Here is a 24488-nt window from a genome sequence, read left to right as displayed (position 1 = left end):
GGAGGAAGGGGATAAAAATAAGTTTAAAAAAAATTAAAAAAAAAAATATATATATATATATTTTTAGACTGGTGAATAGAACAGAGCCACCCACTTGATTTTGGGTGTATTTTGGTCTCTTAAACTACCGTCCTGCAATATGTGCCCTCCATAGCATAAACAATGAATTCTGGAACACTGAAAAGAAATTTAAAAAAATAAATAAAAATTTAAAAATAAGAAACTACCTCCCAAAATTTTAAGGAAAGAAAAACTTATATATATATATACAAAAATAAGGGTAAACACGATGAAGGGAAGGAATATGACTGTAAAGATGAAAATTTTTAAAAAAATCCTAAAGGGGGAATTGATAAGTTGTTTGGAAAAAGAAAGAAGAAAAAAAAGGCGGGGGTGGGGGGGAGAATGTGCTCAGGCTAGAGACTAGAACAAAGACCTGTGCTAGATTTAGGGTATATTTTGATCTATTGGAAGAAATTGTATCCCAAAATTTTTTCAAAGAAAAAAACCCTATATGTATACAAAAAATAAAGTTAGACACAATGAAGGATAAAATATGACTATAATAATGAAGGTTTAAAAAGATTTTTTCTTCGGAAAGGTACTATTAAGATAAACTAGTTAAAAAACATTAAAAGAGAAAAGAGGAAAAAAATTAGAATAAGAAAAAAATAAAATTAAAAAAACTAATTAACTTTCCTAGACTAAAGAATCATGGGGAGAAAGCCATGAATTCCATACTTTGCTTTTCCCTCCTGTGGAATTCTGCTGTCTGTTCTGATTGATCAGTGAGCTTAGTCTTGGCTGGATGTTCTTGCTGATCTTCTGGGGGAGGGGCCTGTTGTAGTGATTCTCAAATATCCTTGCCCAAGATGGAATTGTGCTACTCTTCCCAGGGGCCAGGCTAAGTAATCTGCTCGGGTTCGTTTTGGGAGCTTTTGTTCCCTGAACGCTTTCCATAGAGCTCTGGAGGACAGGAATGAAAATGGCGGCCTCCCAATCTCCAGCCCGGAGGAGCCATGAGCTCAGGGCTCCACTCCTCAGTGTGCCCTCAGAGAAAAGCCCTCAGTCACTCCTGTCTCCCTGGTCTCCAGCCGTGCTCTGAGCTCACCCAGCCTGTGACCAGGCATTTCTGTCTCTGGCACACAGCCCCATTTGGAGTCTCTAAACCCAGCGGATTCCTGCCGCTCTGCTTTTCCAGTGGATGAAGGTGGGTACCCCTGGATCTGCCACTTGTGGGGCCCCTGCTCAAAGAGCAGTGGTCTGACTGTTCTGAGGATCACAGTTTAAGGTAACCCGGAGCTGAGAGCTCACTCCTCGGCTCTGTCTCTGTAGCTGGCTTCCCTACTCTGATACCTGCAAGTTCTGCTACAATCAGAAATCCCTGATCCTTCTGTGACCCCAAAGGCTCTGAGACCACACTGTCCCCACAAGGGCTCCACCCCTGCTTAGCCTCTGGAGCAATGTCCCTCAGTGGAGCAGACTTCTAAAAGTTCAGATTTTGTGTTCCATTGCTCCACCACTTGCCGGGAGCCGGCCCCTCCCTCCCACAGTCTATCTTCCCGTAGCTTTGTATTCACTTCTCTGCACATCCTACCTTTCAAATGGTTGATTTTCTGATTCTAGAATTGCTGCTCCCTTCTCTTCGATCCCCTGTTGGGTTTGTAGGTGTTCCGAATGGTTTGATAACTATCGAGATGTCATCTTAGTCTGCTACTCTTCTGCCATCTTGACTCCGATTTTTGGTTCTTATTAAAAGATCAGTATTTTGGAAGAGTCAGTGATCACTCTCTACCTTATAATTCCTCTTGGAATTTTTTTAAAGATCCACATCAGTTTGCAACTCATAGTGGTTTCCAATGAAAAAGTAATCTGTTTTCTGGGGGTATCCTCTTTTATCTCTTGAAGTTACAATATTATGTCATTTATCTCATGATCCTTTTCTCTGATATATTTGTCACTCAAACACCCTATCAGTTCTTGGATAGCTAGCTTCTCCCTGAAACATTAACTCCTTGCCAGGGTATACTTCTCTTTAAAATAGTGCTGTTTGGATGGTTTTCCTCATAAACCCATATTCTTCTGTAAATTCTAAAGAACGTAATAAAAGAAGTTATAAAGGCAGATTGGCTCTCTAAACATTTCTCCAATATCTTTCTCTTTTTTTTTCTTGTTTCTAGGAAATTGATACCGAGCAGTTACTAAAAAGCCTACGTGAAGCAGAGTCTGAAGTTTTTGAAGCATCGGGTTAAGAAACTAATTCACATTTGTGTTTATTATTAAGATAATTAAAAAGAGGATAGTTGTATCACAAAAAGAAAATTAGTAATTAACTTTAAGTGGATTTCATTTTTTGTTTGAAATAAATATGCTTCTCATAGTTTTAGTATATACTATTTATTTTGTTACACTCCAAAGAAAATACTTTGACCCAATTAGGAGCTGTTTGGTTTTTTTAAGATTTTATTCATATGAGAGAGAGACAGCATGTGTGTGAGCAGGGGGAGGGCAGAGGAAGAGGGAGAGAATCTCAAGTAGACTTTGTGTTGAGTTTGGAGCCCAATGTGGGTGTTGATCTCACAACCCTGAGATCATGACTTGAGCCAAAACCAAGAGTTGGATGCTTAACCAACTAAATCACCCAGGTGCCCAAGAGCATTTGTTTTTCTTTCTTTTAAATTCTCCTTTCCTCATTTAAGGACAAGAAAAAGGTTAAATCTTAACTATAATCTGTGAAAAAGCATTTTTCTTAAACATTAGCTATAGGGCTATTGATCTCTCCTAAGTAGAGGTGTGGTTGTGTGTATGTGTTTGTGTGTAAGGAAGGACAGAGAGAGGGAGATGGGAAAGTCAATTAGCATTAAATTTGAGAACTTATCACAAATTATCAGTAAGATAATGGAAGATATTGTTTGGCTTCTTTTAAAAAAATCTCCATTAAAGATTCATTGAAAGTAAGTTAAAATAGTTGCATAAACTATATCTGTAAAATCTTGGATTCTGCAGGTGTTAAATAATGACTTATTGTTGCAAGACTTGTGCCACAAGTTACTTCCCTACTTCTACTTCCTGGCTACCTCAGCTTTTGATATCTTCATTTCATAATGTCTGAGAATCAGCCAGCATAGCAGAGCTAGGCTGTTTTTAGCCTACTCTCTACTTTGAAAAGTTCAATTTTCAGGTGTAGGAGAATCACAATTTCCATCTTCAGTATCACTGTTGAAGATTTGAGGTTAACATGCCTCAGTCACTGTTGGTTGCCAGTTTTTTTTTTTTTTTTCTTTTTCTTATCTGAAGAGGTTATTTCAAGTCTAGTGACTTCTTTTTTCTGGTATTCCTCTAGCTTCTTATAGCTTCAGCTAACATTTATTGACCACTGTGTTGCAGGCCTTTACCTGGATTATATAAATCAGTCCTCACAGTAGTTATTTGAGGGTGCTATTATTTCTTTTTAAGATTTTATTTATTTGACAGAGAGAGAGAGAGAGATCACAAGTAGGCAGAGAGAGAGGGGGAAGCAGGCTCCCTGCTGAGCAGAAAGCCTGATGCAGGTTCGATCCTAGGACCCTGTGATCATGACCTGAGCCAAAAGCAGAGGCTTAACCCACTGAGCCACCCAGGCATCCCCAGGGTGCTATTATTATTTATCCATGTTTTACAGATGAGAAAGCTGAGAACCAGAAAGATTAAGAAACAAGTCAGAAGTCACACAGCCTTGTGTGATAGGGATTAAATTTGAACCTTGTCCAAATTTAGCATTAAGCATTTAGCCATATTGCTGCTCACATATTACATGTACTTGCATCATACCTATAAGATAAGCATTGTTAATCATATTTTACATATGAGAAAACCAAGGCTCAGAAAAATGGGCTAAGCTGAACAAGTCACATAGCTAAGAGTGACCATAATAAATTTCATATTATATGAGACTTAATACATTCCTTAGTATCTCAAAATTTTATTCTGTCTCTCTTTTTTTAAGGTTTTCCTTTTCTGTTTGCTAAATATATAACCTTTATATTTGTAGGAAAATTTTACAAGTGCTTCAATCAGCCTCTTCCAAATGGTCCTACTTTCTCTGCTTACATGCAACTTTATTCCAGTCTCTTCTTCCAATCCCAACCCTATTACAGGCCATATGGGATTTATTTTATTTCCTCTTAACTTGTAGCAGAATATACTGTATATCTGTTTTTATATCTTACATTGATGGATCCGAAATCTTACCACTTAATGCCTGTATTCATCTTTATCTCCACACTTTTTCAATTTACAAATCCCCCATCTTCCCAGAGACTCATCAGCCTGTTTTTACTAAATAGTATTTATATTCGAATAACTGCTTTGGTTTATATTGTTCTTTGTTCTTGTGAGAAAAATTAAAATAGCATTTTATTCGTGTATATATGTTTAAATGTGTTTGTTTTATAATAAAATAATGACATACTTCTATTAATTTATTAGCAGATCTCCCTTTTATAATGGAGGAAGCTGAAACTGTTCCAAATGAGGTAAGGGAACTTGGAAGATAATTTCTAATCATCACTATTTTATAAGGGGATGAAACATTTATAAAGAAAGAAATATTTATAAGTGGGGAAAAAAAGCACCCAGGAAGTTACTCAGGTTTTTATGGTCATTTCTGTTGTGGCACTGTCTCTACAGTTACATTATTTATTTAATTAAGTTACACTCTTAAATGGGAAATTATAACATAAAATGATAATATTTTAAAATGCATACAAAGATAGGGGACAGAAGATGTTGATAAAGAGAAAGTGGGCAACAAGTAAAAGTAAAAGCATGAAATTCTGCACAATGATCTTAGAAGTGGATGCTACAGACTTAACCACATTCAGTACTTTCTCTATGGATTTATAATCTATATTTAAGATAGAAGCAAAAAATGGAGTTCACATAATATTTGATTTAATGATATTTTCTTTGTGCTATTTTGCTATTAAAGTTTCCCTTATTTTAATTTTTTAAAATTTTTTCCTTATTTTTATTTTTTTAAAAGATTTATTTCTTTTAGAGTGTGCACATTTTAGTGCTGGAGGAGGGACAGAGAGAGAGAGAGAGAGAGAGAATCAACTGAGTGCAGAGCTTGACATGGGGCTCCGTCCCATGACCCTGTGATCCTGACCTGAGCTGAAATCAAGAGTCGGACATTCAATGGACTGAGCCATCCAGGCGTCCCTAAAATTTCTTTTATTGTAATATATTGGTGTAGCATAATAACAGCAAGATGTTGGACTCAATTATCTTTTTTAAGATGTTGCTGATTTACAAAATTATGAGAATCACTGCTTTATAAAGTGGTGTGGTTGGGGCACCTGGTTGGCTCTGTTAATGTAGTGTCTGCCTTTGACTCAGGTCATGATCCTGCAGTCCTCTGATCAAGCCCCGCATAGGGCTCCCTGCTCAGTGGGGAGTCTGCTTCTCCCTCTCTCTCTGCCTGCTGTTTCCCCTACTTGTGTTCTCTCTCTGTCAAATAAATGAATACAATCTTTAAAAAAAAAAAAGCTGTGTGATCATTTTAATGAATAATATTCTATAGTCCATAGTTTCATGCAAGTAAAGAGTTTAACTCTTTCAATAAGGAATGTAATAACTGACCGATATTGATGATCACTTTTTATGATAACGGATAAGGGTACAAATAATATTTTAAGTCCAATTTTCTTAGTTTTAAATATTTTCTAGTCAGTAATGATTAATTGGTAGCTTGCTTTATTGATATATTTTCTAGTTGCTGGATAATGATGATAAGAAAAGCCTGACTCTACCAACTCTGAACCAGTCAAATCAAGATAATTCAAGTGCTGTTGCTCCTGAAAGTGACGAATCAACAAAGCAAACAGATGAGCCAACAAAGCAAACAGATGAGTCAACAAAGGAAACTCCATTGCCTGTTATTCCTGTCCTGACAATAACAGAGGAGAACCAAACATCACCTCTAGAAGAATACCAATCAGAAGCTGCACCAGAGGAAAAAAAATATATACTCTTAACACCAGACGTAAAATTGAAAGATAGATATCCAAGGCTTTTAAAAACAGACTCATCTCCATCAGAGGTAAAATTGAAAACTAGCTATATATATCCATGTAAAATAAAGTGGAGAAACTTAGAGTCATCACCAAGAGAACTTAGATGGCAAAGCAACAATTTAAGCTTAGCTAGAAAGAAGAGCGCAAGCTTAGTTTCCCCAGATTCAAAATCCAAATGTAGGTCTCAAACCCAAGATCCAGAGGAAGACCTTGTATTAGAAGTTTAAGACTAGGGAAAACAAAATAATTCATTAAAAAAAAAACAAATAAATTGAAATGCATTCAAAAGTCTCCAAGTGGAAGTATGTCTAAGTATACTAAACATTGCTACCCTACTTAGATTCAAGTAAGGAGGAAAAGAAACCCTTGAAGGAAAAGGAGAGTGATGTGAGATACCCATAGTACAAACTAGTCTCATGGGTAGGTATAAAATTCAGCTGAAAGTGTAACAATAGTGAGATGTAAATTCAAAGGAAATTCAAAATCTTGGGACGTTATTTCAGTGGAAATTTTTAATAAAACTGTTAGAGGAAATAACATTCTTATTACAAATAATTTTATAGTTTAAAATGAGAATGTTTTGAATATGAATTCAAAGGGGTAAAGCACTTCTCAAAATGACAGTTATTCTACTTAGATATTTCTTATTTGAATCAATATTATAGGTAGCTCCTAAAGCAGTGTAAAAACGTGTACTGGTAATGGGTAAACAATCTGAATTCTAAGTAAGGTTCTGCCTCCAAATACTTCAGCAAACTTGGGCACCTAAACCTCTAGACCTATTTCCTCATCTATTGAATGGTAGATCATATCAGGCCATTTCTAAATTCTCTTCCAAATTCTAAGATAATTTTACTAAATATCTCTAGTTGGGGAATTATTTTTTTAATTTAATTAATTTGTTTGATGGAGCATCTGTACAAGCAAGGGGAGTGACAGGCAGAGGGAGAGGGAGAAGCACGGTCCCTGCTGAGCAAGGAGCCCAGTGCGGGCCTGGAGCCCAACGTGGGGCTGGAGCCCAATGTGGGGCTCAGGGCCAGACCCCAGAGATCTTCGGCTCAGATCATGATCTCAGGGTCCTGGGATCGGGCCTCAAGTTGGGCTCTTTGCTCAGTGGGGAGCCTGCTTCCCCCTCTCTTTCTGCCTCCCTCTCTGACTACTTGTGAACTGTCTGTCAAATTTAAAAAAAAAAAAAAAAGAGCTAGGCATGGAACAAACACAGGGTCATTTCTACTGAATTCTGTTAGTTAAAGTAAGTCTCATGCTCAAGCCTGATTTGGTATGGGAAGGGACTGCAGAAGGGCAAGAATCTTAGAAAGTAATGTTCATTGGGGGCTCACTTTTGGAGGTTTAACTGCCACAAATTAACTATCTCTACCCACAAGTCATTCATGTGCCTCCCTCATGCAAACTGTATTTACTCCCCTTCTAAGATCCTTGCCTCATACTATTGCTGCATCAGGCTTGGGCTTGAAGTATAGAATTTGAGCATCTAAATCAGACCCAGGTGGACGAGGCTGCTTGACTATGGCACCTCTCGGTCTCAAGATCTGTGAGTTGAAGAGACCAGTTATCTGTGCCTGCATACACGGTGAGTAAGGAATAGGAAAACACATAGGCACTTATATTCTGAAGGTGGGAAAAGGGGAAAGTGAAGCATACAGCAGTCAGTGAGTGGGCCATAGTAATTCTGAAGCTCTTGCCTCTACCCTCGAGGCTTGGCTTTACCTTCTCTTTCCATGAGAAAGAGCTTATATTGGTAACTGAGTAACTTTGCAGCCTGTCTTCTCTGTAGAAAGCGGAGGGCCGAGGGTTCAGGAACCTCTTTCCATTTAAATTGTCTCTGTTCCTGTCCCAGATGCTATGATTCTTAAAGAATTTGTGATTTTCTGTATTATCCAGTTATGATCTTAGCCGACTGTTATACTTCTGAATATGTTTAAGACAGGCCGCTATTTACCTTTGGTTAAAAGCCAAGGTGCTGTAGTACAATATCCTTAACATTTATTAATTTTTTTTATTTCTTTTCAGCGTAACAGTATTCATTGTTTTTGTACCACACCCAGCACTCCATGCAATACGTGCCCTCCCTAATACCCACCACCTTGTTCCCCCAACCTCCTAACCCCCGCCCCTTCAAGACCCTCAAGTTGTTTTTCAGAGTCCATAGTCTCTCATGGTTCGCCTCCCCTTCCAGTTTCCCTCAACTCCCTTCTCCTCTCCATCTCCCCATGTCCTCCATGTTCTTTGTTATGCTCCACAAATAAGTGAAACCATATGATACTTGACTTTGTCTGCTTGACTTATTTCGCTCAGCATAATCTCTTCTAGTCCCGTACATGTTGCTACAAAAGTTGGGTATTCATCCTTTGTGATGGAGGCATAATACTCCATCGTGTATATGGACCACATCATCCTTATCCATTCGTCCGTTGAAGGGCATCTTGGTTCTTTCCACAGTTTGGCAATGGTGGCCATTGCTGCTATAAACATTGGGGTACAGATGGCCCTTCTTTTCACTACTTCTGTATCCTTAAGAATCATAGAGGCTTAGGGTGCCTGGGTGTTCAGTGGGTTAAGCCTCTGCCTTCAGCTCAGGGTCCTAGGATTGAGCCCCACGTTGGGCTCCCTGCCCAGCGGGAAGCCTGCTTCCCTCCCCCACACTTCTCTGCCTGCCTCTCTGCCTACTTGTGATCTCTCTCTCTGTCAAATAAATAAGTAAAATCTTAAAAAAAAAAATAAAGAATCACAGAGGCTGTCCTAACCAGCCGAGAGGATCTAACAGGCTATCCTAAGATACTTAGAATATTTTTGGTTTAGCTGAATGGGTCTGTGAAACACCATCTTAAAACTTTTTTTTAAAGATTTTATTTATTTATTTGACAGACAGAGATCACAAGTAGGCAGAGAGGCAGGCAGAGAGAGAGGAGGAAGCAGGCTCCCTGCTGAGCAGAGAGCCCGATGTGGGACTCGATCCCAGGACCCTGGGATCTTGACCTGAGCCGAAGGCAGAGGCTTTAACCCACTGAGCCACCCAGGCGCCCCACTATCTTAAAACTTTTTGAGATCTGGGGCACCTGGGTAGCTCAGTCAGCTAAGCGACTGCCTTCAGCTCAGGTCATGACCTTAGGGTCCTGGGATCAAGACCCATGTCAGGCTCCCTGCTCAGCAGAGAGCCTCCTTCTCCCTCTTCCTTTGTCTGCCCCTCTGCCCACTTGTGCTCTCTCGCGCTCTCTCTCTCTGTCAAATACATAAATAAAAATCTTTATTAAAAAAAAAAAAACTTTCTGAGATCCGAACAAGAGATCTTATAGTCACACCCTTGTGATCTTGACCTTGAAACCACATTTTCCTGATTGGAACCCAATCTATGAAGTCAGGAGGCAAGGACTTCTGCCATTGGTTCAGTGGCTTAACAATGTCTTTAAGGACCCAGGAACAGGCTCTTACCTTTCCTCTTTTTCATGTTCATGCTTGTCACTTTATGATCACAAGATGTTGCTCCAGTCCTAGGCATCATATGTAGATCAAGGCAGGTGAAAGAATGGGGGTTGAGCAATCATGTTCTAGTGCCTACGGAAAACTAGGATTAAGGAAGATGGAATGGTGTTATGTGGTACCACTAACCTTTTGTTAATTTGTTGAATTTAACTGCCTTCCTTATGCTATGAATTTCATTCATGAAATGTAAACCCTTGCATGATGATTGATGGAACTGGTGGGAAATATTCCGTGATCTCTCAAATTCATTATCTTTGCTAATTCTGCTCTTTGAACCAACCCAACTCATGCAAATATGAAATGTATCTTTACAATTAGTTTATCCACTTTCTTTTTTAACTCAGTAATTTTTTTCACCTAGAAGTTTTTCTAATCTAATTACATCTGTGAATTCTTCAAACTAATTAAGACTATAAAAATAGAGATAAAAAATAGTTTCCATGATTTTTGGAGTAGGAGAACTTTTCCAATTAATCAAAGTAGATTTTCTTTTGAAACATAATTTTAAAATTTCTCATCATTTTTCTCTTTGCTCATACTGTTCTCTGGAAGATCTGTTCGTCTAGTAGTATCTGAGATGGATTTTGTCAGAGATAGTTTACTTAAATCCTTCCTTTCCAGAAAAAGGAAAAGGAGTCATTTTATATTTTCAATGGTTTTAATATTGCTGTCTTAGGCTTTTATTTGCCTAGAGAAACATATATATATATATATATATATATACATACACACATACATACATATATATATAATTACATATATATATGTAATTAGAAGCAATACATATCAGAGAAAATCACTGAATTTTCAGTGTTTTCATATTCATTGAGCCAACATTCCTTCACTTAGCTGGGCACCCTAGACTAATTGCACACACTATGAGCTTGAAGAAATGTGTGTCTCTATTGAGGAGTAGAAGGTTCTGTCCACTTTCTTCCAAGTCAGTCTTTTACTTGAATATGGTAAATTACAGGTGGTTTCATTAGCCTTTTAATCTGTTTTCATCTTGACCATAATAGAAACATTTTTGGACTGTAGAGTACCTGGCTTATTTTCCATCTTGTCCCCACCTTGGTCTGCTGGCTGCCCTTCTTTGTTTTATGCCCCAAGAAGATGACTGCTATGGAATGCCTTATGAGACTGTCATCCCGGCTGATTTCTTGTTAGGTCCAGGAAATGGCAAATACTGGCAGAGCATTGGAGGTCAATAGGGAAAGAAAGGTTGGGTTTTTCTGTCTTACTGTTTTCCTGCCTTGGTGCTGTGGTTCTGACAATAAATTTTCCTTCATATTTACAGCTTCAGCTGGGTGGCCCCAGCTCCAGGACTCCAGCTATTACCAGGCTCTGCCTGGAGTGGCAGCATCTTTTCAGTGTTTCCCCGCAACATTCATTATTGGTTCCTTATCCATAAATATACTTTCATTAATAGTAGAGCTGTTTTTGTTGAACAGTTTTAGAGGAATACTAATTCCTGCCCTAACTTTAACTAGTAATATTCCCAATTTTCTGGTATGCATGCATATTTTCCTCTATTTTTTTAGCTCTGAATTTTTTTTAAATTTGCAGTATAGTTGATACACAGTTTCCAGTGTTTTTGGTTTTTTGCTCATTTCACAGCAGCTTTGTATTCAAATGATCATTTTGAGCTGATGTTCATTATGCATTTTTAAAGTACAAAATTGAAAATGATGTGTGCTTATTATTAAAATTCAAGCAGTCCTCCCCAAATGTAAGAAAGAGCCCATAATTCTACCATCCAGAAATTACCAGTGTTAATATTTGGTGGCATCATTTCATAAATCTTTCCATATTTTGGGGAGACATTCTCCATGGTTCTTCTGAGAGATAGAGGATTCTTTTCCTATAACATAATCAATTGCATGTGATCTTGTTATCTGGCTCACTTTGCATTACTTTGGGAATCAGTCTTGGGGAACTGATGTAAAAATGCTTATACTCTGGCTGCTGTGATTGCTCTGAGTAATAAACTTTTGTTTCTGACCCAGGAAACTCATTTCATCTATCAGCCTCCATGAAACTGTGGCAAGCTAACTAGTTAGCGTACAAGCATGGTACGTTCTTGACAGCTTTGGTGACAAGACAGGATACTGACAGACATGGCTTTCTAAAAAATGAAGGACCAGGATCTTGTGGTCCGATCAGTTGCGTTTGGGGGAAGCCCACAGGAATTGGTGGAAAGTGATGATCAAGTTGTATGATCAGTCAGTCAATAAATAGTCCTTTACTCTAGACTATTGGAGAGATGGTTTCAAGTTAAATGTTGGGAATTAGGCTTAAAAACAGCTGCCTGGGAGCACCTGGGTGGCTCAGTGGGTTAAGCCTCTGCCTTAGTCTCAGGTCATGATCTCAGGGTCCTGGGATTGAACCCCGCATCGGGCTTTCTGCTTGGCAGAGAGCCTGTTTCCTCCTCTCTCTCTGCCTGCCTCTCTGCCTACTTGTGATCTCTCTCTCTGTCAAATAAATAAATAAATCTTAAAAAACAAAACAAAACAAACAAACAAAAAAACCCAGCTGCCTGAACAGTGCCCTGGATGTTGCTAATTATCCTCAGGTAGGGAGACTTCCTTGCCGGTTTGATGATCCACCTCAATATCTGTCCCATTTTAACAATTAGTACTAAGGTCAATCCTGAGTGAGCAGAGGATTATGCTCTTAGACAACAGTTGCAGAGTTGCATACCTACACTCAGGATCATAGAGTGGAAATTCATGACTGTTATGGACAGAAACCAAGTGAATCATTAAAACTTTGACTGGTTTTCTTGGGAGATGGGGATGTAGGCAATATAGTACCTATAAAAAAAGGGTGGCAATGGCTGGGCCATCTTGGGAGGGTGAGTACTCCTGTAGTATCTGCCAATAATCTTGTATGCATTCCAAAATAACAGTGAGAGATCTCAGTTTTTTGTCTTGAGTTCTGGCTGCTAAAAGATTTGTCTGTCTTGAGACAGACAAACCCTAGTGGGGAATCATAATAGGCATTGACTAGTATTCAGGCACTTACTACCTCGAATTGTGTACACAACGCTGATGACAGTGACTCAAAGCAACAGACCCAAAAAATAGAAATTCTTGAAGTCAGCTCTGGTGCCGTGGAAAACCCCCTCAACCCTTATGTTGAAGCCAGGGAAGAATTTGAGATGTCATCATGGTAAAGGGACAGCAGATGCCCTCAACTGAAGTGGACTCCACACAGTGCATCATTACTGTGCAAGTCAAGCTTAAGTCACCTGAGGACACACACACCTCATGGACCTATCCAGAAAGCAGTGTGGCTACAGCTCTCAAATAATTCCCAAAGGCAAAATAGATGGTGTCAACTATGAGACCTTGTTGTCTGATACAGAGTGTTGGACAGACCAACAACATTAGAAGTTCATTTGATTGAACCGTGAGTTGCCATTACACCATTCCAAACTGAAAGTAAACATAAAGTCTTATTAGATGGCATGGAGTGGCCTCCTACTTCTGAACACCTTGACACCTTCCTTTCTTCTTAACCTGATCCCAGATGCTTTAAAGAGAAACATGATTTAAGGGGAAGCCAAGATCTTCCTCTCCCTAAAGGGGATAGAAGGTTCTATGCAGCCACTGAAGTTTTCTGGGGAATTTCAGAGAGGGTAGGGACTTAATCTTTTATGGCTTTGTTGGTTATGAATGTTCAAGTCTTTATCTTATCCAGATCTATGGAAGAAAAAATAAGCTGGATTCAACTTAAAGGGTTGGGGCAAAGTTCACAATAGAGAAGGAAATTAATATTACATTCTGGATGGGTCTCTTTAGGTCAATTGAATATACTGTTGTTTCCACATCGGAATATGTGGTAGGAATTATTATATACTTGTCTGTCTCCATCTCATAGAGCCACATGTAGAGAAGTGCTGGTGGGACAGGTAAATTGCTACCCAACTGAACTCGTTTCTGTTGGCCCTTTCAGATGATCTAACAGAAAGACTAAAATCCTAGAAAGAATAGGGAAATCACAGCCTTCATTAAGGACTTAAAGGCAGCAAGGAAAGTAAGAGCTGCATTATCTCAACAGCCCATCCCTGAAGGGCCAGTGAACTCACCATTGAAGTTGGAGACGTGAGTTATCACCAAATGAATCCACTTGTTGCTTCTGTGTCCCTGCAGTTTCAGATACTGAGATTATAACTGTGTCTACTACACCAGAGCGATGGCACTTGGTGTGTTGTGTTGCACACTGCCACCACCACCTTCGCCATACCACTGACACGTGAGCGTCACACTAGTTTGCGTGTGATTTTCATGCTTAGCCAGGACACCTCCTCGCCTGCTACTTTCTACCAGTGAGTGGGTCTGAGCTCCTGAGTGCAGACACACTCTGAGAGCAGGATGGTGCATGAGGGAGGTGGGGGTTCTGATGCTGAGATAAGATAAAGGGTCAAAATAGAAACAAAAGCCTTCTAGGAGCAACTGGGTAGCTCAGACAGATAAATATCTACTCTTGATCTCAGCTCAGGTCTTGATCTCCGGGTCGTGAGTTCAAGCCCCACTTTGGGCTCCACACTGGGCATGGAGCCTACTTAAAAAAAACAAAAAACAAAAAACCTTCTAGTTGCTCTAGATGTCCTCCACAGGCTAGCCTCCCTCACACCTTTTTTCTTCCAGTGCTCCCAATCTGGAAATAATAAACTTCTGATGGCTATTCTAACTGTCGGTAGCCCCTAGCATGAAGGAAAGTCTGTGTTACAGGAGGGGAAAAAATACCTGAAATCAGCTGATTGAGTTTGGGCAAAACTTGCAATGAGGGAAAAAGTTAAAGTGACCTAATGGGTAGGGCCCTCACTGCTGATTCAATGTACTGTTACAGTTCTCACCACTAACCATATAATGAAATTGATGTGTTGCATGCATAGCATAGACACTCAGACTGTCGGAAGACATTCTCCCATTCAGGTTTACTGCCACAGGTACAGAAGTCCCTGTCATTGGCCACAGTGGTGGATCAGGATGTATGCGAGCGCCTCCACCCTCTGATTTCTAAAGATGTTCTGTTGGTTAGCAAGTCAAAAGTCTCCGTCTCAGTGGATCAGTTCTTACCCCTGGCTGCCTTCAGGGGTGGCTGATAAATCCTGAAAAGTTCAAGGACCTGCTTGCCAAATAGATTTTCTTGGGACTATGTGGACAGATTCACAGTTCTCAGTTCTTTTGGCATTCAAAGAAAAAGTGCTGTTGTTCCAACCACGTATCACCCAAAAGGAGGCCCAGCATATTTTAAAACTATGGGTATGAGACACTGTATATACATCATTAAGCATTCAGCATGGTTTGAGTGGGGCCTATAAACCAGTTGGTTTTACTGGCCAAGCGGTAGTAGTATGTTAAAGGGGTGCATCTGACTTGGTCCTAGCATCATTCTGGTTTTGCATGAAAAAGTAGAAGCTACTGATTTTCATCCCAAACTTATCCTCCATTTTGCCACCTGAAGCAAAGCCAATGACTCAATGGAGCCCTGGGATTCACAGAGGTACCCCTAAATTCCAAGGCAAAGTTCACTGATGGTTCAGCTAATCTGAAACCTGATGGTATCCATTAACTACTATGGCTGTTTAAGGGTCAGCTATGCAGAAGCAAAAATGGATGTGGACACTTGGCTCAGTTGGGCAGAACTCTGGCCAGTACTACTCTTAAGAACCTTGTTATATTTTTACTTACTTCTTGGCTATTGCCAATGGCTTCGCTGCCTGGTTCATCATTTGGACAATCACAGACTGCCAGATTAAAGACACTTCTCTTGAGACTGCAAACTATAGAACCAAATTACTACTATGAAAAGAACCACCCCGGTCACTTATGCAGATGTATACAGTAAGGGCATGTTCTCGATGAGACTGACTGGAGTCAAGCTGCTGACTGAACCTTTACTCCCCAGGTTACCACCTTTGTTGCCTGGAGTTATTGTTATACTGGATACAGCAACACATCCACTTTCATAGCTAGGAACAAAGTAAAGAAGTCAACTTTGGTGAAGTTTCTGATGTAGACTAGGCTACCACTGCATGCCCAACTTGATTCCTTCCAAATGCTGACCCATTTGTCTTATGGTAGGAGAGCTTACATTGCAAGTATCCCACCTCCTCTTAGCATTGGACTTTGGGACACCTTTGGTGGTAATTGGCTGATAGTTTTTCAGGATACGGTATTACTTTCAGTCCAGTCAGATGACTCCAGCTACCTCCACATCATTGTAAGTGACAAGATTTCATTCTTTTTTCCTGAATAATATTCCTGTGTGTGTGTGTGTGTGTGTGTGTGTGTGTGTGTATACACCACATCTTTTTTGCCCATTCATTGGTCAGTGGACACTTGGGCTACTTCCATAATTTGGCTACTGTAGACAGTGCTGCTGGAAACTTCATGTATCCCTTTGAATTAGTATTTTGTATTCTTTGGATAAATATCTAGTAGTACAATGTATAGATCATAGGGTAGTTTTGTGTGTGTTGAGTTTGAGGAGTTCTTTATAGATCCTGGATATCAACCTTTTGTCTTACTGTCATTTGTAAATATCTTCTCCCATTCCATGGGTTGCCTCTTTGTTTTGTTGACTGTTTCCTTTGCTGTGCAGAAGCTTTTGATCTATACTGCCTAGAGCAATCTATACTTTTAATGCCATTCCGATCAAAATTCCACTAGTATTTTTCTAAGAGCTGGAGCAAATAATCCTAAAATTTGTATGGGATCAGAAGAGACCCCGAATTGCTAAGGAAATGTTGAAAAACAAAAATAAACCTGGCGGCATCATGTTACCTGATTTCAAGCTTTACTACAAAGCTGTGATCACCAAGACAGCATGGTACTGGCATAAAAACAGACACATAGACCAGTGGCACATAGACCAGTGGAACAGAGTAGAGAGCCCAGAAATGGACCCTCAACTGTATGGTCAAATAATCTTCAACAAAGCAGGAAAAAATATACAGTGGAAAAAGACAGTCTCTTCAATAAATGGTGCTGGGAAAACTGGACAGCTATATGTAGAAGAATGAAACTCGACCATTCTCTTACACTGTACACAAAGATAAACTCGAAATGGATAAAAGACCTCAATGTGAGACAGGAATCCATCAGAATCTTAGAGGAGAACATAGGCAGTAACCTCTTCGATTGATCAGCCACAGCAACTTCATTCAAGATATGTCTCCAAAGGCAAAGGGAAAAAAAGCAAAAATGAACTTTTGGGACTTCACATTTTATGTTTTGTCACAATTTACCTCTTCTAATATTGTGAATCCATTCATAGATTATTATATAGCAATTTTTAATACTTTGTCCCTTAACCTTTATACTAGAGTTAAGTGATAATATACCTTCATATTATAGTGTTAGACTGTTCCAATTTTGGCTGTATACTTACCATTACCAGTGTGTTTTATATTTTCATTTGTTTTTTGTGTTATTAATTAGCATCCTTTCATTTTGAAGAACTACTTTCAGCATTTTTTGTAAGGCAGATCTAATGATGATAAACTCCTTCAGCTTCTGTTTCTCTGGGAAAGTCTTTCATTGCTGAAGCACAGTTTTTCTTAGTAAAATATTCTTGGTTGGCAGGTTTAGGTTCTTTTAGCACTTTGGTTGGTAAGGTCTCTGCTGATAGCCTTATAGGGATTCCTTTGTATGTAAGGGATTATTTTTCTTTTGCTGCTTTTAAAATACCCTTTTTCTTTGATAATGGGCAGTTTTATATTCCTCAGATCCACCCATGTTGTGGCAAATGGCAAGTTTCATTCTTTTTTATGGCTGAATAATATTCCATATATAAATATATATATGTTATAGCTTTATCCATTCATCTATTGATGGACACTTGGGTTTCTTCCATTATTTGGCTATTGTGAATAATGTTGCAATAAATATAAGAGTGCTTATATCTTTTTGAATTAGTGTTGTCATATTCTTTGGGCAGCAGTGTGATTACTGGATCACAGAGTAGTTTTATTTTTAACTTTCTGAGGAACCTCCATACTGTCTTCCATGGTGGCTGTACCAGTTTGCATTTCCACCAACAGTGCACAGGGGAACCCTCTTCACCACATCCTTGCCAACACTACTTGTTTCTTGTGCTTTTAAAATTTTAGCTATTCTAACAGGTGTGAGGTGATTTCTCATTGTGGTTTTGATTTGCATGTCCCTAATGATGAGTGATGTTGAACATCTTTTCATGTGTCTGTTGGCCATCCATGTGTCTTCTTTGGAGAAATGTCTTATGTCTGCTGCCCACTTTTTAACTGGATTATTTGGTTTTTGGACATTGAGTTTTATAAATTCTTTATATATTTTGAATACTAAGCCTGTATTGATTTTTGTCATTTGCAAATATATTCCCTTTCTGTAGGTTGTCTTTTAGTTTTGTTGTTTCCATTGCTGTACAAGCTTTTTATTCTATTTTATTTTTTTTTAAATTGATCAGCAACACTTTTTTTTTTTTAAAGATTTTATTTATTCATTTGACAGAGAGAGAGATCACAAGTAGGCAGAGAGGCAGGCAGAGAGAGAGGAGGAAGCAGGCTCCCTGCGGAGCAGAGAGCCCGATGCGGGGTTCGATCCCAGGACCCTGAGATCATGACCTGAGCCGAAGGCCGAAGGCAGCGGCTTAATCCACTGAGCCACCCAGGCGCCCCTATTCTATTTTATTTTATTTTTTTTTAAAGATTTTATTTATTTATTTGACAGAGATCACAAGTAGACAGAGAGGCAGGCAGAGAGAGAGAGAGGGAAGCAGGCTTGCTGCTGAGCAGAGAGCCCGATGCGGGACTCGATCCCAGGACCCTGAGATCATGACCTGAGCCGAAGGCAGCGGCTTAACCCACTGAGCCACCCAGGCGCCCCTATTTTATTTTTAATTAAAGATTTTATTTATTTACTTAAGAGAGTGCACAAAAGGAGAGGGAGAAGCAGACTCCCTGCTGAGCAGAGAGCCCAATGTGGGGCTCAATCCTAGGACCCTGAAATCATGACCTGAGCAGAAGGCAGATGCTAAACTGACTGAGCCACGTAGACACCCCAAGAAGCTTTTTATTTTGCTTGTAGTCCCAGTAGTGTATTTTTGCATTCATTTTCCTTGCCTCAGGAGACATATCTAGAAAAATGTTGCTACAGCTGATGTCAGAGAGATTAGTGCCTGTGTTATCTTCTAGGATTTTTATGGCTTTGGGCCTCACATTTAAGTTCTTAATTCATTTTGAGTTTATTTTTGTGTATGGGGTAAGAAAGTGGTCCAATTTCATTCTTTTGCATGTAGCTGTCTGGTTTTCCCAGTACCATTTGTTGAAGAGACTGTCATTTTCCCATGGGATCTTCTTGCCTCCTTTTTTCAAGATTAAGTGACCATATAATTGTGGCTTTATTTCTTGACTTTCTATTCTATTCTGTTGATTTATGTTCTATTTTTGTGTTGTAGCGAATTACAAATAATCTGAGTTCACAGATCCCATGTTCTCTGCTGCATTTTTCATTTCACTTATTCTTCAGCTTCAGAAGTTATTTGGTTCTTTCTTATGACCTATTTCTCTATGAAACTTACCATTTTGTTTTTATATTGTTTTCCTGATTTAGTTGAATTGTTTGTCTGTGTTTTCTTGTTGCTTGCTGACCTTTCTTAAAGCAACTATTTTGAATTCTTTATTGGGAAGATTGCAGATCTCCATTTTTTTGGCCAGTTACTGAGAAATTATTGTTTTCCCTTGGTGTGTAGTGTCACATTTCCATATTTTTCATGTTCTTTGATGTCCTGCATTGCTGTCTTTAAAAAAAACAACAACAAGACTTTATTTATTTACTTGAGACAGAACACAAATAGAGGGGAGGGGTGGGAGAAGGAAGACTCCCCACTGATCAGGGAGCCAAATGCAGGGCTCACTCCCAGGTGGCTAAGGTCATGACCTGAGCTGAAGTCAGACACTTAATGGACTGAGCCACCCAAGTGCCCCTGCCTTAGTTTACTTTTGAAATCTAATTTAGACTGGTGTTATAGAATGAGATGAGAAATAGTCTTACCAAAAAGCAGCAGCAGAAGGAAGAAATAGAGGTGAAGACAGAGAAGAAGAAAAAGGGAAAGGAAAAAAATGTGGATGCAGGAGAGGAAATAAACATACACTGAAAAAGAGGTCTCCAATTTTATCCAATTAAACTTGTGATAAATGCCTATATTAAGAAAAAAGAGAAATTGCAAGTAAAACACCTAACTTTACACCTCAAGGAACTAGAAAAACAAAGAACAAACTAAGGCCAAAGCAGAAAGAAGGAAATAAGAAAGATCAGATAGAAATAAGTTAAATAGAAACCAGAAAAGCAATAGTAAAAATAAATGAAACTAAGAGCAGGTTTTTGAAGAGACAAACTAAGAGAAGACTCAAATAAAATTGGAATTGAAAGATGTTACAACTGATATCACAGAAACACATAGACTCATGAGAAACTCTTGTGAACAATTATATGCCAACAAATTGGATTACCTAGAAGAAATGAACTAATTCCTAGAAACATACAACTTAGACTGAATCATGAATAAATAGAAAATCTGAATAGACTAATAATGAATAAGTAGATTAAAATAACCAAACCCTCCTGACAAAGAAAAGCCCAGGACCAGTTGGTTTTACTGATGAATTCAACCAAACACTTAAAGAAGAATGAATAGAAGTCCTTCTCAAACTCTTCCAAAAAAATTAAATAAGAAGAAACTCCCAAACTCATCTTACAAGGTCAGCATTACCCTGATACCAAAATCAGATAAAGATGCTACAAGAAAAGAAAGCTGTAGACTGACATCCCTGATGATTATGGATGCAAACGTTTCTCAGCAAAATCTTAGCAAACTGAGTTCACATATTAAAGTGATCATATTACCACGATCACATGGGATTTATCCTTGGGATGCACAGGTGGTTCAATATAAGCAAATCAGTAAATGTGATATACCACATTAGCAGAATTAGAGATAAAAATTATATGATCATCTCAATAGGTGAAGAAAAACATTTCACTAAAAGATCTTTCATGATAAAATATCTTAACAAATTGGGTATGGAAGAAACATACCTCAACATAATAGGGATCAAAATTATATCAGGCCCACAGCTAACATCATCCTCACTGATGAAAGTTTGAAAGCTTTATGCTAACATCAGGAATAAGACATTTTTACCATCCTTACTCAATTCGTATTGGAAGTCCTATCCAGAGAAATCAAGATAAAGATAAAGAAATAAAAGGCACCTAAATCAGAAAGGAAGAAGAAAAATTGTCTTTATTTGCAGACGGTAGCATTCCATATGCAGAAAATCCTAGATTTACAAAAAAAAAAAATCTGTTAGAACTAATTCAGTAAATTTGGAGGATATAAAATCAGTACACAACATCAATTGTGTGTCTATATATTAACAATGAAATATCTCAAAAAAATAAAAACAATCCTATTCATAATAGCATCAAAAACAATAAAATACTTAGAAATAAATTTAACTGAGGAGGTGAGAGATCTGTGCATTGAAAGCTGTAAGACTCTAATGAAAGAAATTGAAGAAGATGCATATAAATGGAAAGATATTCTATGTTCATTGATCAGATAAATGAATGCTGTTAAAATGTCCCTATTACAAAGCCATCTATTGATTCAGGGCAATACTTACCAAACTCCAAAAACATTTTTCAGAGAAAAATCCTAAAATGCATGTGGAACTACAAAGGACCATAAATAACCAAAGCAAACTTGAGAAAGGACCCAGCTAAAGGGCCCCCACTTACTAATTTAAACTGTATTACAAAGCTATAGTAATCCATATAGTGTGGCATTGACATAAAAACACATGCATAGACTGAATACAACAAAATCCCCAGATAGGAACCAACACAAGTACAGTCAACTAACAATTGGCAGGCAACCAAGAATACTCAATGAGGAAAAGATAATCTCTTCAGTTAGAAGTACTATGAAAACCAGATAACCACATGCAGAAAAATGAATTTTATACTAGAGTTAAGTGATAATACACCATCATATTACAGTGTTAGACTGTCCTGATTTTGACTGTATACTTCCCATTACCACTATATTTTACATTTTCATATGTTTTTATGCTATTAATTAGTATCCTTTCATTTTGAAGAAATACTTTCAGCATTTTTTTGGTAAGGCAGGTCTAATAGTGGCAGTTGCTGGCCACATACTGGCAATAGAAATTCTCACAGGTCCTGAGCCTCTGACCCTCCATACTCAGCTGCTCATTATGCCTTGGTCATGGAATTAGCACCTGGCCAACTCACTCAGCACAACCAGCAAAGCCTTCTTGCTAGATGGAACCAAAGGTGGGTCCTCTGTACTCAGTCTCTTGCCAGGTGCCACAGTAATGGAGGAGATCACCCCTTGAGATCAGCTTAATTGTGAAGAATGGCTCTCTCTTTATAACTACTTTTTGATATTTTCATTATTATGTGTGTTGGTATGGACCACTTTGGGTTGATTTTGTTGGGGTTTGCCATGCCTCCTGGATCTGGGTGTTGGTTTCCTTCCCCAGATTCTACAAGTTTTTTTAAAAAGCTTTTATTTCTTTGAATAAATTTTTTCCTCCTTCTTCTCTTTTCTGGGGCCCCTATAATGTGAATGCTATTATGCTTGATGATGTCATTGAAATCCCTTAATCCATTTTCATTTTTTATTATTCTTTATTTTTCTGTTCCATATGGTTGTTTTCTAGTACTATTTTTTCCAGCTCATTAATCCTTTTTTGCTTCCTCTATCTATGATTTATTCCCTCTAGTGTATTTTTAATTTCAGTTATTGAGCTCTTAATCTCTGAATGGTTCTTTTTATATATTTTTTATCTCTTTGTTGAAAGTCTGAGATCCTCTACTCTTTTCTCAAGTCCAGTATCTTTATGGCCAATACTCTGAATTAGTTCTCTGGCATATTGCCTATAGCCATTTCATTTAGCTCTTTTGCTGTGACTTTATTCTGTTCTTTCCTTTGGTACATCTTCCTGTCTCCTCATTTTGTCTCTCTGTATATGTTTCCATGTATTAAGCAAGTCGGGTACATCTCTTGATCTTGAAAGTAGTGACCTTAAGAAGAGGTACTTTGGTGTCCTGTAGTGATGTTCCCTCTTCACCAGAAACAAGTGCTTCAGGGATGTCTCCTCTTTGTGTTGCATGTGCCCAACTCTTGTGATTGAGCCTGTTTGCGTCCAGTCCAGTAAGCTGCAATGGCCACTTTGCCTGTTGTGGGCAGTGCTGTTAAGAGGCTAATCTGGGCTTGCCTTGGGCTTGTAGTTTAGTCAAACCAGATGAGTGCCCTCAGCCCATTTGCCAGGACTGTGGTCACACCAAATGGCAGGGCGCTCTTCCTGATTGTTTCCTGAGAATCTTTCATTGTTGGGTGAGTCCGGCACTTAGACCCAATGTCCAACTCTAGTACCTATGTTTGGGTTTCAGTCAAACAAGTGTATGTGGTTATCTTCCCCTCTTCCCAGGGTAAGAGTCACTTTGGAGTAGTGTATTAGAAAAAGAAGTTAAACCTCCTTCCCACGTACCCCATGATCTTTTCAAACTGCTGCTCTAGTGTTGTTATCTCAGTGGGGTTGTTTGTTACACTGGCCCTTTAAGGTGGGACTCAGCTTCCAGTTATCCTCTGGCTCTCTTAGAGCAAAGCCTGCTGATTTTTAAAGTTTCCAAAGTTAAGCCCTGCTGACCTTAAAAACTTGTGAAGTTAAGGCCCTCTGGTTTTCAAAGCCAAATGTTATAGGGATTCATCTTTTAAGTGTCAGTCCCCCTTGCCTGGGGTGGAATCTCTTCTTCCTTCTCCACGCTTGTGGTGTCCCCCTTTTGTGGTTAGTCTCTCTGGGTGTTTGGAACCCACCCCATGTCTGTCCCTTCTACCCTTTCTGATGTGGCCTCCTCTCTATGATTAACTGTAGAGGGTGTGTTCTGCCCAATTAATAATAAAATAATGGCACTTTCTTTTAGGCTTACCATTTCCTACCTCAACAACCTGCTAATACAGTGTTTCAGCTATGCAAGTTATCTCACCGTCTCCAGTTGCACTGGAGGTTAAATTGTAAATGAACTCTTTTCCTTAATATAGTAAGGCCAAATGGTAACATTAGATCTCATTTTATTACTTATAGCCATCAACAATGCTGTTTAAAAATCATGTTGATATTTAGTTGCTTTTCATTCACTTTTCTTTGTTTTTATTTCAGAGTCCTTATTGTTCCACTAGCGCAATGAATGAAAATATAAAACTTCCTTCTACTGTAGGTAAGTTATTATTTGTATATATATTGTTTAGATTTTCAAATATTTAGTGAAATAGAGAATATGAACTCACATAAAGTTATAATTATCAAGACTTTCCTCCAAAATGTAAATTATGCTATGATGCTTTGTGGTTATTGGCATGAAAAAACCTATGGGAATTACAATATTAATTGGAAATCAAGCAAAGCAAAATAAGGAGCACCTTAAAATCCTGGATAATACTTATTTTACATGATTATAATTTACTAAACAATTTACTAGATTTATGTGTGTTTACAAACATTTCATCTACCCTGTAAATCTACCTAATGAAGATATTTTTCTTCATTTACCCTGTAAATCTACCTAATGAAGATATTTTTCTGATTGAAGATGTTCAGTGATATCATTGTGAAGACATATTTGACATATCAGTAAACCCAAAGGATACAATCAAAATATTTAACAACCATTACATACATAAGTATGAAACAACCAAATTTGGGTTAGAGTTCTACAAGGACCCCTACTGTGCTATACTGGGATTAAGGGAAATGGTAGATTTCTAAGGGAATCAGGTAATCAAAGCAATGAATGTTAAGTTGGGCATTTGAATATCTTGAGGCAGCAACTTTTTATAAATTAGTATAGAATG

The 24488-nt window shown here is 38.4% G+C and overlaps 1 protein-coding gene across 1 annotated transcript in view; it reads left to right on the top strand.

Annotated features, from left to right (window-relative positions):
• Window positions 1-24488, top strand: part of C2CD6 (C2 calcium dependent domain containing 6) — a 136946-nt gene that overhangs the window by 72124 nt on the left and 40334 nt on the right. The window contains exons 11-12 of the mRNA XM_046018194.1: window positions 4468-4514; window positions 5756-6082. Coding sequence (XP_045874150.1) covers window positions 4468-4514; window positions 5756-6082 — 374 coding nt within the window. The remainder of the gene's footprint in view (window positions 1-4467; window positions 4515-5755; window positions 6083-24488) is intronic.

This window comes from Meles meles, chromosome 9 (genome assembly GCF_922984935.1).
Source record: "Meles meles chromosome 9, mMelMel3.1 paternal haplotype, whole genome shotgun sequence".
NCBI classification, from domain to species: domain Eukaryota; kingdom Metazoa; phylum Chordata; class Mammalia; order Carnivora; family Mustelidae; genus Meles; species Meles meles.
This window is presented reverse-complemented; position numbering and strand designations above follow the sequence as displayed.